This window comes from Heloderma suspectum, chromosome 7 (genome assembly GCF_057233095.1).
Source record: "Heloderma suspectum isolate Gila_16-S chromosome 7, 16-S_ref, whole genome shotgun sequence".
In the NCBI taxonomy this organism is placed as follows: domain Eukaryota; kingdom Metazoa; phylum Chordata; class Lepidosauria; order Squamata; family Helodermatidae; genus Heloderma; species Heloderma suspectum.
This window is the reverse complement of record NC_139464.1, coordinates 26,747,505-26,762,192: the sequence shown is the minus strand read 5'-3', so window position 1 is coordinate 26,762,192 and position 14,688 is coordinate 26,747,505. Positions and strand designations below refer to the sequence as shown.

The 14,688-nt window shown below is 45.6% G+C and overlaps 1 protein-coding gene across 1 annotated transcript in view; it reads left to right on the top strand.

Annotated features, from left to right (window-relative positions):
- The window catches only part of TMTC1 (transmembrane O-mannosyltransferase targeting cadherins 1), a 215,959-nt gene that overhangs the window by 136,044 nt on the left and 65,227 nt on the right, over window positions 1-14,688 (top strand). The window contains exons 10-11 of the mRNA XM_084809370.1: window positions 4,478-4,642; window positions 7,368-7,481. Of these exons, the coding sequence (XP_084665496.1) occupies window positions 4,478-4,642; window positions 7,368-7,481 (279 nt within the window). The remainder of the gene's footprint in view (window positions 1-4,477; window positions 4,643-7,367; window positions 7,482-14,688) is intronic.

The following is a 14,688-nucleotide window of genomic DNA, read 5'->3' as shown; positions in this document are numbered from 1 at the left end:
TAAGCTGACTGGCAGTGGCTGTTCAGGGTCTCAGGCAGAAGAATTCCCTCCTATCTGAGACTTAGGGGAGATGCCAGAGATTTTCTTTGCTACCTTCAGCATGCAAATCCTGTGCTCTACCTCTGAGCTACGATCCCTCCCCTATAACACATTCGCTTTCTGTGCTGCATTAGCAGCCTTGAAGTAGATTTTTTTGCACCAGGTGAAAAGCTTTTTCCTTTTGTCACTCCTGAACCAGCTTCCAATCAACTTAATTAGGTGACCCTGAAGTCTAGTATTATGAAAAAGGGAGAAAGGAAGGTCTTTCTATCCAATCTCCCATGCCGTGCATAATTATATGAACCTCTCATATCCCGCTCCTACCCCCAACTTGGCATAGTCATTTATTTTCTAAATTAACAAGTCTAAAACATTTTAGCCTTCCCTCCTAGGGAAAAGTACTCCACCTCCTTGACCATGGGGAAATTAGGTGCACTCATACAGTGTATCCAATTCTCACAGTCCACATGCTTGGAGAACCTCTGCCTGATCATAGGCTGGCAGGACTGGTGCAGACTGACTTGTCTGAGTGGCTGGCGTTCCTGCATTTGCTACCGAGGCATCAAAGGTGCCTGCCTTTTCCAGGCATGCTTCCAGAGCTTCTTGTGCCAAACCAGAAGTGTAAGGGTGTGGATGGATCTGCCCCCTGTGTTCCAGAAGACTTTGTCACAAGGCTAGGTGTCTTGAGTTCCTATGATAGCTGTGTCTCTTCCACTAGCTCAGAGCATCAGTTCACACATGCACCTTGCTGACCAAATCTCTCTCTCTCTCTCTCTCTCTCTCTCTCTCTCACACACACACACACACCACCCCATATAATTGCTCATGCTCCACTGATAAGCAGGTGAGTGAAAGGTCCTATATGATTTGGCTGCTGCAATAATGTTAAAGTTTTGTGGCACTTGGAAGACTTAAGGTGCAATCCTATGCATGTTTAGACAGAAAAAGTCCTACAACTCCCAGCATTCCCCAGCCAGCCATGCTGGCTAGGGAATGTTGGAAGTTGTAGGACTTTTTTTTTCTGTCTAAACATACATAGGATTGCACCCTTAACATGTTTGTATGTAGACAAGAGCCTGCACGGGAATTTGCAGAGTTCTCTTAGACCAAATCCACCTTGCCTAAGTGTAGGCAAGTGAAATCAGATGTTGGGGGTGGATGACTCCCCACCCAGCTCTCTGTGGGCCGAATGATGTCATGGGAGTGGGTAGATTCTGCAAACGCTGGATGAGTGCACAGCCTCCTCTCCCCCAAGGGAACCCCCTTGTCATCTCTGATCTGTGATTGGAGATAATAAGGAGATTCCTCTCCCTGTCTTGGGTCAAAACCTCGGTAGCCTCCAGGCTGGGGGCAGGGCTTGGTGAGGGGAAGGGAATGGGTGGAGTCCATAGAAGGAGCCCAAGCCTTTGTGGGCTGGATGAGCAACCTCTGCAGGCCAGATGAGGCCTGGGAGCTGGAGGTTGCACACCCATGCTATATGGTAATAGCAAACTCTTTCTCCAAATGCCAATCCTTATATAGTCAAAATGGTACCATCCATGCACAAGAGGGAAGTAACAGCAGGTCTGGGAGAACTTGGGGAAGTACCAAAAAAAACACCCCCTTTAGAAAACAAAACCCCCGAAGGTAGGGATTTTAAGACCTTTTACTGCTTTTAGATCTTTGCAGTGCTTTATTATTGATGCTGGTTTTGCTTTGGTTTTATGAGGTGCTGCATGGTTTTTATCCCATGCTGCTAGTTTCATCCTGGTTTTATTATGTGCTGTTTTATTATCACTGTTCTGTTGTTATTTTGTACATAATATTTTTAATTAATCTGTACATCACCCAGAGAACTTCAGTGTAAGAAATATAATGATAATGATAATAACCCCAAAACTGCTCAGTGAGGACTGAGCGTGTTCAGTGGTCACAGAATTCTGACTGCATTTCGGAAAAGGAAAAGGGCCGGGTTGACTGGCTGGAACCCTGAACAGGAGCACTGCACACTGCAATGTTTTGTTATTTATGTGTTAATCCATAATTATCTGTTGGAACTGGCAGTGGCTAGCCAATATCTCAGACTAGTCTTTCTGAGCCCTGCTGCTGCAAAAACTAGAGATCCCAGGGATTGAACCTGGGGCCTTTGGTACCACAGATTTTTGGGGGTACAGGGCCGTCTTCCCTTCATCCAGGGGAAGGCCTGTGGGATTCAAATCCACAATTCACGGGCTACAAGGACAGCAAGGCCTAAGCCACTGAACCATAATTCCCACTTCAGTTGATGTCTTCATGGACATTGCTTGGCTCCTGAACGTCCCTGTACATGTGATGCCATGAAGGAACATTACGTGTGACCTAACGGAGCAGCCATGATTGCAGAAAGCACTTCTGAGCACATTTGTATGTTGTCTGATCACCTGCTCTGCAGTCTCTTGCCCAAGCATATGCAGGCGCAATTGCATGGAGAAACGTAACCTGCAGGAGGCATGTCGGAAGCAATCTTGATTTCTTCCTGTTTTTTAAAAAGGAGAAAATAATGCAGTTTTGCCATTAGGATTAATTAGTTCCTGTTTCTCTGGAGCTGTTAACAGATAAAACATTGCAAGTTCTGAAGCATAACACGTATCCTTTCTTTGAAGTTCTTCTTATCCAAATTCAAACTTCCAACATTTGTGTGTTTGTCCATTAATGTCAAACACTCTGAAGAGAAATCAAATAGCATTTTAAAAAGCTATTTGATTTCACAAGAAGTGAAGATCATAAGAACAAAACAATGAAATGCCATTGCCATATAATGAACACACTGGAATAAAAGCCAAGAAATTTTAGAGAACAAAAACAAATGATCTTGTGGTGCTTTATGTCTAGACTATAGATTTAGCTATTTACTAAATAGCAAACAGGGTGTGGGGGTGGGGATGGGGGGTGGGATTACATTTTAGCTTTCTGAAAGATAGGGTTGATATTTGGATAGCTTTGTAGAGTTGATATTCTTGTGTAATATTTTAAGCATGTGTATGAAAATGTTATAAAAGACCTGTTTCTTTGTAATTAAAAAACTATGTCAGAGGTTCAGTGTGATTTTTTTTTTTACTCTTCTAAGGGCATTATGAGAATGCTGTTTCATAAGGTAATATGGGCTTGCTGAATTCAGATAATTATGAGCTCACTTATTTAAAATATTATATGCATCTTTTCTTAATAGGCCCAAAGTAATTTACATTAAAAAGTTAAAGCTTAAGACAAAATATTCCAGCTAAAACAATGATACATTAAAAAGCTCATAAATAGTGGTGGTGCTAAAAATAAAATTAAGCTAGTTAGTGTCCTTAAAAAAAACAATTCAGTTTTTCATGGGAGAAGGGCATGAAAAAGAATGGCCTGATTCAGACTTAATATTAAACCATACTTTAGGGCAGCCTTCCCTAACCTACTGCCCTCCAGATGTGTTGGACTACAATACCCATCAAACTTGGCCAGCATGGTAATGCTGCCTGAGGATGATGGGAGTTGTAGTCTAACACACCTGGAGGGTGCCGAGCTGGGGTAGGCTACTTTAGGGTTACATGGACAAACCTGCATGAACCTCTGGTTCGCATATGCCTCCCCCTTCCCGGCTCTACCTCCTTTGCATGTAGGAGAAGGCGATCAAAGATTCTGCTTCCACATTAGAACCACCCACAGTTCCCTGTGATGTAGTTTGGGACTGCCCCTTGATCTGACACAGTCCCTGGATCTTCAGGAGGCAGCGGTGGCAAAGAGTGCGTTGGCACAATTACCCTCGGTGTGCCAGCTACAACCCTTCCTGAGTCAGCTTTTATGTGTTGCATAATAACATTTTATCCCTCCTGACTAGTTAACAGTTTCAAAACAAGCCAGGATATTTAAAGCAACTTCAGACCGTGGCTTAATATCCTGGCTTGTTCCAAAACTGTTAACCATAGTTTCCTAGTTCAGAAGAAATGGGAAACTATGATTAATTGAAGACTTGTTGGTTTGCTGGCTCGTTTGTGGGCAAAGGGCTTGTTCATGTCTTAGCTATTGAAGCCAAGATATGATTGTCCACACTCTTCCAGTATCTTGTCTTCTCTCAGAGTGGAATTAAATATTATTACATGGAGCTATTGGTCCTCAGTCTCTTTGCTCACTCTTCTTCAGAATTAGTTTAGCACAACGTGTAGTGCCGCTGTGCTCTGTCTTGCCCTGCCTCAGTTGTCAAAGTCAGTGATGCTTCCTGGTTTGATTGCTCATGCAATGAAGGAAGAGTAAAGGGCCTGCATACTCTAGCAAAAGGCTAATTCCTGGCTCAGCTTTTTAAAGCAAGATGTGATCATCTGAATGTGCAAGAGATCTGTCCTCTTGTTTGTTATGCTAATCTCTCAGAAAGAACCACAGCCACTGTGTGCAAAATGTAACATGGAAACTGTCTCCTTTCCCCTCCTGTTTGCTTTTGCAGTATGGGGTACTGCATCCTCTTGGTTCATGGCTTAAACAAGCTTTGTACATGGCTAAACAAATGGGGAGTCACTGCAATGACCATCTCGGCTTTGCTGCTGCTGTTATTTTCTTGGAAAACAGTGAAACAGAATGAAATCTGGTTGTCGAGGGAGTCCCTTTTCAGGTAGGACTTGAATCAAGGGGGGCTACGGGGTGGGGGGAGGCATGTTGGTTTTGTACAGGTGCTTTAAGATTCATGTATTCTAAACAAAAATATTTTTCAGATGCTACTGAGAAATATATATCATTTGGAATATGAGCTATTTTGACCACCTTGTATGCAAGTGATAGCGGGGGACAAAGAGAGAATGGATCAATAGATGGTGTGCTTCTGCACTGGGGGATGAAACTTTTAAAATGCTGCTCTTAAAATGCTGTGTCTAAAAATAGTGTTTCCTTAATCAGAAAATCTGCTACTTGAGCCAAATGTGCTGACTAGGAATTATTCCCCCACCCCACCCCTGGTGCTTTCGCTGCTTTTTAGTTATGCATATTAACTCCGCAAAACGAGTGTGTAGTGTGTACAGCCTGCCTTGGCTTTTGTGCATCGCAAACAGAATTATTTAATAAGTTCTGAGCACATACGCTTGTGAAAGATCAATGGAAACCAATTTAACAGGAGGTTGCACAACAAATAGTTTATCATGGTGGAAAATTTTATTAGTGGTGGTGATGTTTTGCAGGACAAGGGGAAAATGAACCCAGGATAACGCTCAGTGTATCTCTCCAGTGCCATCTAGGTTTAATTGGCTGAATTGTCATGGCATCACTCACCCCCGGGAATCGTAGTTTTGTGAGGATTCTGTGTTTTTTTCTGAGGATTCCGTATTTGGCATCCCCAGCCTGTGTCCTGAAAGATGAAAACATCATCACCAGCTTCATTTTACGTTGGTGTGGTTTGTGCCAGCACAGTGTTTTGCAGATTGGTCTCTGAGAAACATCATAGCAGTCAATTAGGAAGGAAATCACACTGAGACATTGTTCTCAAACTTAGGATCTGTGTTTTCTTTTTCTTTTTTCTCATCTAGTTCAATTGCTATGTATTTTCTGAAGGAACAATATTAGAGTTTAGGAATTCATGCTGGGCAGTCGTGCGTGGAAACTATGAGTTGGAAGAGTGAAGGAAATAGAAATGGAAAAAACATTTTTGTTGCCTTGTTATTTGTTCTCCACCTTTCCCTACTTGGCAGGGGTACGGTTATTTATTATTTCCTCTTCTAATTAGGAAATGATTTCCCGAGTGGATCAGGCACCAGGCTTCAGAAACGTCATTTGCCTTGATTTTGATTCCACAGGACCAATTCTCACATTACGATTTCAAGATCTGAGAAGTCCCCACAAGAGTAAAAATGTAGGATCTTACGTGTGGGATCGCCCTATAGAATGTTCAGGGATGATCGTCTGTTATAACTTTTCAATTTACATCTATTCATTTGATTATTTCTAAAAGTCGTTGTGTGAACTCTTAAGCATTATCACACAGTTGGCCATAGATCATTGGATGAACGATTATCTTGTTGTTCTACCCTCCCCTCCATCTGGAGTCCTATGTGTACCGCAGTATACAGTTCACATAGTGCTCGTATGCACATGGGCTTCCCTGTTCATTTGAATAGAGGGAGCAGCTCAACATGTGGTAGGTCAGAGCTGTCCTCCACAATGAAAAGAAGGGTGCAGGAGAGCTGTGTGTGTGTGCACACTGGAACATGCCTTTTGTCATAGAGAAGGAAATAGGAGAAGTGTAGGCAGAACTGCCTAGAACCAATGCTTCTACCCAAATATACCCTTCTGAGCTAAAGTACTCTTAAGGCACAATCCTGTAGCCGCTAGTCAGCTGCTAGAGGGCCATAGGATTGGTCGGTTCCTGGAAAACTGCCTCCCTACCTCTCCCCCACCACCTCACAGGCAGCGCAGATCATCCCCGGGCTCCGAGCTCAGAAGAGCAGCACAGAGCAGGGCAAAAGGGGGCATTCCCGGGAGCGGGGAGGGACGGGGAGTGCGTACGTGCCAGTACGACGCTTCCTATGCGTCATCTGATCTCCCCACCCCGTGCTCCAATTGGCCGTCTAGCTGCAAATGCAGGGCAGCTGGAACATGGAAGAGGCAATCCCTTCTGCGTTCCTCCCGCCCTGCATTGGGTAGGCGGTCACCTCTGAGTTCAGAGGCGGCCACCTCGCCACATAGGATTGCGCACTTAGGGAGACTTTCCCCCACTTCCCTATTAGAAAGTGATATCTACTCTTACCTTTCATGTCTTCTAGAGTCTAAAAGCTGCTCTCCTCTCCCCTTAGCACTAGTGCTTCCATCCTCACTCAGAGCCTAGAGTTCCTTTGGATACCCAGAACAAGCATGTGCAACCAGTTGATGATCCCTTGTGCAGCCTTGTCTTACGTGGCTAACTCAACCTTCCTGCCCCTCCCCACCACCTACCCCACGGATATGGCTGGGTGTTGGTCAAAGCTGGGACTGGCCCTTATAGAAGCAGCTGGAAGCTTCCATCGCTACGTGGAGTGCTCCCTGCTCTCCATATGACATGGTCCTTCTTCCCCATTGGCCTCCTCTTGAACAGTTTGCTTTGCTGTGTGGTATTTATATATAGAAGGACTTCAGCAGGGTGAGGCCTAGCAGTATGTTTCCAGGTGAAGGATTGCTACCAGGTTTGAGGAAACAGTGATTACAAAAGTACATTTTCATATAATAGATCTGCTAGGAACCTCTCACATTCTTGTTTCCCAACAGGCTTCTTGCTTACTTGATGCTCTTTGGGGCAAGTGAACAAGAAGCACAAACTCAGTCATACGAAGCAGAACTGTTGAAGTAGCTGTTCCTGTGTGGTTTCTCCTTCGTAGGTCAGGAGTCCAGACTCTGCCCCATAATGCCAAGGTGCACTACAACTATGCCAATTTTTTGAAAGACCAAGGCCGGGACAGCGAAGCCATCTACCACTACAAAACAGCGCTCGAGTAAGTTCTTGGAAATCTCCCTAGCATTCATACATAACTGTTCACTCGTGGTAAACATGAACAGATGGCAAGGAAGAAGTCATCTCAAAACATGATTTCTTATCTTACTACATGGTGGATTTTCCCCATTTCTCCAAATGCACAAGGGAATTAAAATTATATGTAAACTGCTTAGAGATGTTATTATATTAAGTGGTATATAAGTATTATTAATAAATAAATGTACTTACTCTGCATGCTTCATAGTTGGTATGAAATATCTGTTAATGAAATCATTTGCAAAGCCATTTTAGGCTGTAGTCCCATGCACACTTGCTTGGACGTAACAGTGCAATCTGAAGCATGTGTCCTTGGAAGTAAATCCCATTATGTTCAATGCAGCTTACTCCCAGCTAGGTGTGCATACAATTGCACTCTAAATCCAAGTGAACTCAGTGGGACGTAACTTCTGAGTGAACATGTATGGGATTGTGCTGCTGTTATGCTTTACTATCATGGGCTACTGTTTGGTTCAAGTGTGTCAGATTCTCATAAGTAGTCCACTGGGAGGTCGGTCTTGAACAGGGGTAGGTAATATGGTGCCCATGGGCACCAGTGTGCCCCCGGACACCATTCTTGGTGCCCGCCAAGATGCCCTACCCCTCCCACTTTGTTCTGATAATTAACTTATTTTCTTACCGACAGCCGGGATTGCTGTGAAATAGGTTTCCATTGGTACTGAAAACGGTGGGTTCAAAGGAGTTGTTTGGTGTGTTAGGGCTCAGACCCCACCCCTGCCTTGTCCCCAGTCTTTTGGGCAAGTTACTTGTCCTTTGCCACACCTCCCATGGCAGCCATTTTGTGGACAGTTTATCAAATTGCCAAATATGCTCATGGCCAAAAAAGGTTGCCTACCCCAGTTGGGGATGTCACTGTGACCACCATGTGCACCTTTAATACTGTCAAGGGCTCCTTGGAGGCCTCTCTCAGTCTAATCCAGTAGCCAAGTCCCGACACAGACAAAGGAATTCCTTTCAAAGCTTTATTCTTCTTTTACAACTTAACAACTATACCGATTGCAACTAGATCTGAGCAGCACAGTACCTATGTCCTAAGTTGGAACAGTTGGTCCCCGTTTGAAAGGGAATTACTGGCAGACCCCTGAACTTAAGGACTAGGGAGAGTCCCTCCCCTTTTCCCTTGGAGCCTCTGGGCGCAGCCGTTGTTTGCGCACCAACCTGGCACTTCGCCTCCTTTCCGCGCCCTCCATCTGGCGCCGCTCTCTGCGTCTGCATCGCGCATCCACCAAGTCTGCTATCTGTGCTTGGTCACTCCCTGGACTGCTAACTAAACTAGGAATGCTGGTGGGAGGAATCTCCGTTAGCTGTTGATCCTGGGAAAGAGGAGCGTGCTCCTCTCCCAGGAGCAACTGCTGTTCCTCAGAATCAGAACTACTCTGGGATTCTGTGGGCTCAGTGTCCACCCTGACAAATACCAGTAATTCTGGAACCTGGGATATATGTAGTAGCTGTAGTAGCTGTTTATAGGCCTAAGGCAGCCTCTCTCTACTTGGTGCCCTCCAGATGTCTAGGGCCAAAACTCCTATCATCCCTAGCTAGCGTGCTGGGTTGGGATGATGGGAGTTATAGTTCCAGCAATCTGGAGAGTACTAGGTTGTGGGGAAGGCTGCCCTAGGGAGTATGCTGCTTTGTTCAAGGCCTCCTTCCAGATGGCTAGCCGTGCCTCCTGCACATGAGAGAATGTGTTAACAGAGCAACTAAGCTGTCCCACTTGAATCCACAGCTGCAGTGAGCTGGTGCATGGGTGTGTATATGTCATCTCGACCGGGGTGTCCCCGGCAGTGAGGCTCTGGCACCTGACCTCCTGCACAAGCAGTGCTGTGCTTCCACTGCAAGCCTGGCCGACTGAGCCCTTGTGCTTCCAGGGCACCAGCTAGTCTGCAGCGCCAGCCTCCGTCAACCAGTTCCAAGGGCGACCAGCCCTCCTAAAGCCCTAGTGTCGGAGTTTGTTCTTCAGTCTGAGTTGCTAGTCTCTTGGGCGAAGGCACTGCCTGCCTAAGGTTCCACTCACTTTGCTCAGTTGCTGCTCTAGAACTCGATCCTACCTGTTTGGGGTCCTGTACCTGCGTCTGGCCCAACTAGACCAGAAGCAGGTGCTACTCTTACCCCTATGCTGGTCTCAGCTCCCAATCATCTGAGGCCCAACAACCTCTCAGAGCCACAACCCCAAGTTCTTAAAACAAGATATATTTATTAAGGAAAACACACAGACTTCAGAAACACATTGGGAAAGAAATATAAAGAACCCTCGCATTGTGTAACACTAGGCATAGTAACTTATAAGGGTCTTCTTGGATGGTTAGTCTTTCAGTCTCATCTGTAATTTCATCAGAGATTTTGCTCTTTGCTTCCAGCAAGTCCAGCCATATAAGACTAGATCTCTGTAGGACACTTTCAGTAATATTTGTGAGTGATATCTGTAAGCCACATGGGAGCTGTGCTTACTGCAGGGGTCGGGAACCTGGTGCCCTCCAGATGTTGTTGGACTACATTTCCCATTATTCCTGATCATTGGCCATGCTGGTCAGCGCTGATGGGAATGGATGTCAAACAGCATTAGAGGGCCACAGGTTCCCAACCTGTGCCTTACTGACTGCTTCTCATTCAAACAGACAAACAGGATGTGTATATGTGGCACAAAGAATGATACACTAAAACAGCTACTGGAGCCCTAAAATGGGTGCAAAACTAGTTTCAATGAGGGGAGGAGATACCCCTCTTGGCCCTCTGCAGGCTGTATGATATCAGGTGAGTGTGACCATGCCCCTGGCATCAGTTGCTATGGCCATGCCCACCTGACATCATTTGCTCTCTGGCCCAAGCGTTTTGCACCCCTGAGCTGAAACCTCTTGCTAGGACATCTGTCTTCCCTGAATTACTTCCTGCTCAGCTTCCTATTTTGGCATTACTGTTGCTAGAGAAGCTGTTGTCTGAAAGTCCTCTTTAACAGTTACATATAAAACAAAGGAAGCTGTGTTGGTCCATAAGAAAAATTCCCACAAAGCTATTGCCTGATTATGGATTTTGGAATGAAAACAGCAGTGCAATCCTAAACATGCGTACTCAGAAGTACATTCAACTGAGGTCAATGAGATGACCTCAGTGACCTCCCCTAATGATGGGGGATACATGGCTCAACCACACTACAAGCGAGAAGGATCTTGGAATTGTTGTCCATCACAAGCTGAATATGAGCCAACAATGTGATGTGGTTGCAAAAAAGGCAAATGCTATTTTGGGCTGCATTAATAGAAGCATAGCTTCCAAATCCTGGGAAGTACTAGTTCCCCTCTACTCGGCACTGGTCAGGCCTCATCTGGAGTACTGTGTCCAGTTCTGGGCACCACACTTTAAGAAGGATGCAGACAAACTGGAGAGGGTTCAGAGGAGGGCAACAAAGATGATCAGGGGACTGGAAACAAAGCCCTATGAAGAGAGACTGAAAGAACTGGTCATGTTTAGCCTTGAGAAGAGAAGACTGAGGGGAGATATGATAGCACTCTTCAAATACTTGAAAGGTTGTCACAGAGAAGAAGGCCAGGATCTCTTCTTGATCATCCCAAAGTGCAGGACACGGAATCATGGGCTCAAGTTACAGGAAGCCAGATTCCAGCTGAACATCAGGAAAAACTTCCTGACTGTTAGAGCAATACGACAATGGACCCAATGACCTAGGGAAGTGGTGGGCTCTCCCACACTGGAGGCATTCAAGACGAGGCTGGACAGCCATCTGTCAGGGATGCTCTGACTTGGATTCCTGCATTGAGCAGGGGGTTGGACTCGATGGCCTTGTAGGCCCCTTCCAACCCTACTATTCTATGATTCTATGAGACTTACTTCCTCATAACTGTGAGTGCTAATAGCCCATGCCAAGTCCTTGCTTTGCGAAAACATATGAGTAGTGCCCTTTTTAGTGTTCAAATCTTAAACTATGCAGGAAGTATAGGTTGCCTCAAACAGGATGCCCTGGGTAAACAGCAGTGAGTATCTATTCCTCTAAGGGTGCAATCCCATGGCTGCTAGACAGCATCTAGATGGCCATAGGATTTTTCGTTCTGGGAACCAAGCTCAGAGCCAGGGCTCCAAGCTCAGTTCCCAGAACCCCGACTCCCTGCCCAATCCCCCACCGCCTTGTAAGTGGTGCAGTTCATCCCTGGCTCCATGCTTGTAAGAGCAGCACAGAGGGGGTGTTCCCAGGGGGGAGGGGACCACGGAAGCGCATTAAGACACTTACTATGTGCCGTTCTGCCTCCCCCCATCCCTGCTCTGATGTGCCCTGACTAGACAGGTGAAGTCAGCTGTCTAGTTGCAAATGCAGGGTGGCTGGAGTGCAGAGGAGAGGATCCCCTCTGTGCTCTGCCTGCCCTGTTTTGGATAGTCGACCGCCTCCGAAATCGGAGGCAGCTAACTATCTTCATAGGATTGCACCCTAAAGACTTATTTGCATCAATATAAAAACAGTCGCAGACCTCCACAGGAGTTGACATTTTCATAGACAACGGGTTGGCTTAGATTAATCTTTCTCATACCAAATTAGCTTGTTGGTAAATTAATTCCCCAAAAGAGATAACAGCAACTCTATAGGCTTTCTGGAATTCATAACACCACATACACATCCCCTCAGAAGGTGCTTATGTTTAAATACAGTGTCTTCTTGAAGCATCTTTGCAGACTGCTTGGATATTTGAAGATTAGAAGCACACACATGGGATGCTTATGTTTAAATACAGTGTCTTGGCAATGCACCTGCAATTCTGAATATACAAATGCCCAGTTTCCAAGTATAGCCATTAGCAGATAATGCTCGCTGTATGAATGGTCATACTCCTAGGTATCGTTTTATCTTTCTTAACAAGATGCTTTATGAGCCCAACTAGAAACAGGTGAACTGTCTGCTGACACTATGTTTTTTAAACTGAAAAGCATAATTGGAGGCTGTGATTGGAAGTGAAAGAGCAGCAGAGGAGAGACAGCTGAATACTTTTCCTTCCTGCCGGTAGTTCTCATAATCACCCTTCTCCAAGCAGCTTGTCACACCTTTCAGGGGAAAATATTCAGAGTTTTTGCTTTCCCTCTGGTAAGGAGAAAACAGCATGGGAAGGGTGATTTTGAGCTCAGAAATGGTAAAAGTGAAACAGGTTAAGCAACCCTCCTGCCTCCCTTTCCTCCATTCAAACTGGCAGCCTCCCATACCTGCTTTTCATTTAAAAATAAACAAAATAGTTGTGAGATGGTTCACATGTAACTCTGGTTTGGCCCTGACCCAAATGCCTTTAATGTAACATGGAAAAGCTTTCTGTAGCAGGATGCTTCTGAGAAATTTACACAGCCAAGTATTTGCATTTCATTACCAGACATTAAAAAAATGTTGACTGTGGAGCCCAAATTTGTCTAGGGGAAATGTGGAACATGGGTCTCAAATTACTGGATGTTTCGGGAGCAGGGGAAGAAAGGAGAAGGTGGAGACGTGGGGGCGGCCACTTACAGCAGTGGCCTTATTACTCTCGTAATATACAGTTCCAACCTCATTTGGGATGAGTAGACGTAAGGGATGTGTGAGGGAGATAATAAGGCATGGAGCTGTCGGTTTTAGCAGCTGCCACAGAGTTCTCATACTATCTAGCCGACGCCCCTCCTTGGAATCCGTCATTGGCTTCCCCTATCCAGCACAAAGCCCTTCTCCTTACCTTAAAGCTGGGATGCAGTACCTCAGGCACAGGGGCCAAATCTGGCCTTCCAAGGGTTCCAATCCAGCCCTCCAGGTTTCCCCAGAAGGCCAAGCCCCCTTTCCTCTAAGCCCAGATTACTTGGAGCTTTCCCAGCTTTTGTGCAGTTATTTTCCCCATTCTAAAAGGATGAAATGCCTCCCTTAAGACTAACTTAAAGGCAGTAAGAGTTTTAAGCTAAAATATCCTGGTACTTTTCTGGTTTTGGTCCAACCCCTTTTGCTTTCAGCCCCACCCTCCATTGAAATGTGGCCCCTGAGAGCTTCTCCAAAATGGAATGCCTGCACTGCAGACTCAGGGCCCTGCCCCACCGTCTCTCTCAGCTCTTTTTTCTCTCATTATGTCCCTGCCTGTGATCTCCATTTCTCCAGCTCTGCCACCCTCAACTGACTGAAAGTATTTTGCTTCTTTAAATGACTACTCCCATTCTCTCTATCCGCACATGACTGTGCCTCCCTGAATAGGTACACAGGGCTACCTCTCTCCCTTCCTTCAAATCCCTCCCCTCAGAAACCACCATTTCTGCCTAGCCTTTGGCTCCCCCCCCCAATCTTCCCTCCCAGCTGTCGCCTTCAGTGCCTCATGCTGAGGCAGAATAGAAACGATGAAAATAAAGAAATTGTAACCAAGCTTGAAATGTAATTTGTGCACATTTTTCCCACCCTACCTCTTGCCTCCCTCCCTTCCTATTGTTTCTCTTTGACTGTAAGCTCCTTGGGGACAGAACTAACTCAGGGCTGGCCCTACCATTAGGCAGAGTGAGGCAGCCACTTCAGGCAGGTGTTTTGGGGTGTCATGAAAGGGCACCAAATAGTTAGTTACTTGATTTATTGTTGTATTTCTACTGCCAAGGAAGGGGAGAGGTATGTGTGGGGTTTTCTGCCTCAGGTACGAAAATAACATGACTGGTCTTGGGTACTATGCATCCTGATGTGATTGGGGGTGGGGGTGGCATTTGCTGCTTCACCTCAGGCAGTAAAATGTCTTGGTGCCTGCCCAGAGGACACTTACCTGTCAGTTTTGCCTCCATAACTTAATAAGGCAGCATTTATGCTGATGGCACAGTATAAACCATCAATCAGAATAGTTTTAGCCTGAGACGCAGTTTAGCCCAGGTTTTCCTGATTAAAACCTAGCCACTGCATGACACAGTCACTGTATTCATCCCACTGACAGTAACATAGAGTCCTCCTTCACTGGCACTTAAGTGCAGCCATCTGCTTGTGAATTAGTCTAAGCACAAAGTAACTGCTGTCAGAGGTTTTCCCCTACCGTTTCTCCCCCCCCCACTCGCCCCTCCCAAACTCAGCAAGCACCAAGTTGCCATAGCTGTGGTTCTGTCTTCCACTTGGCAGAGCTCTAATCATGAAAGAGGCTGTTTTTAGGATTGATTTGGCAGGAATATTAATTAAGCATCATTAG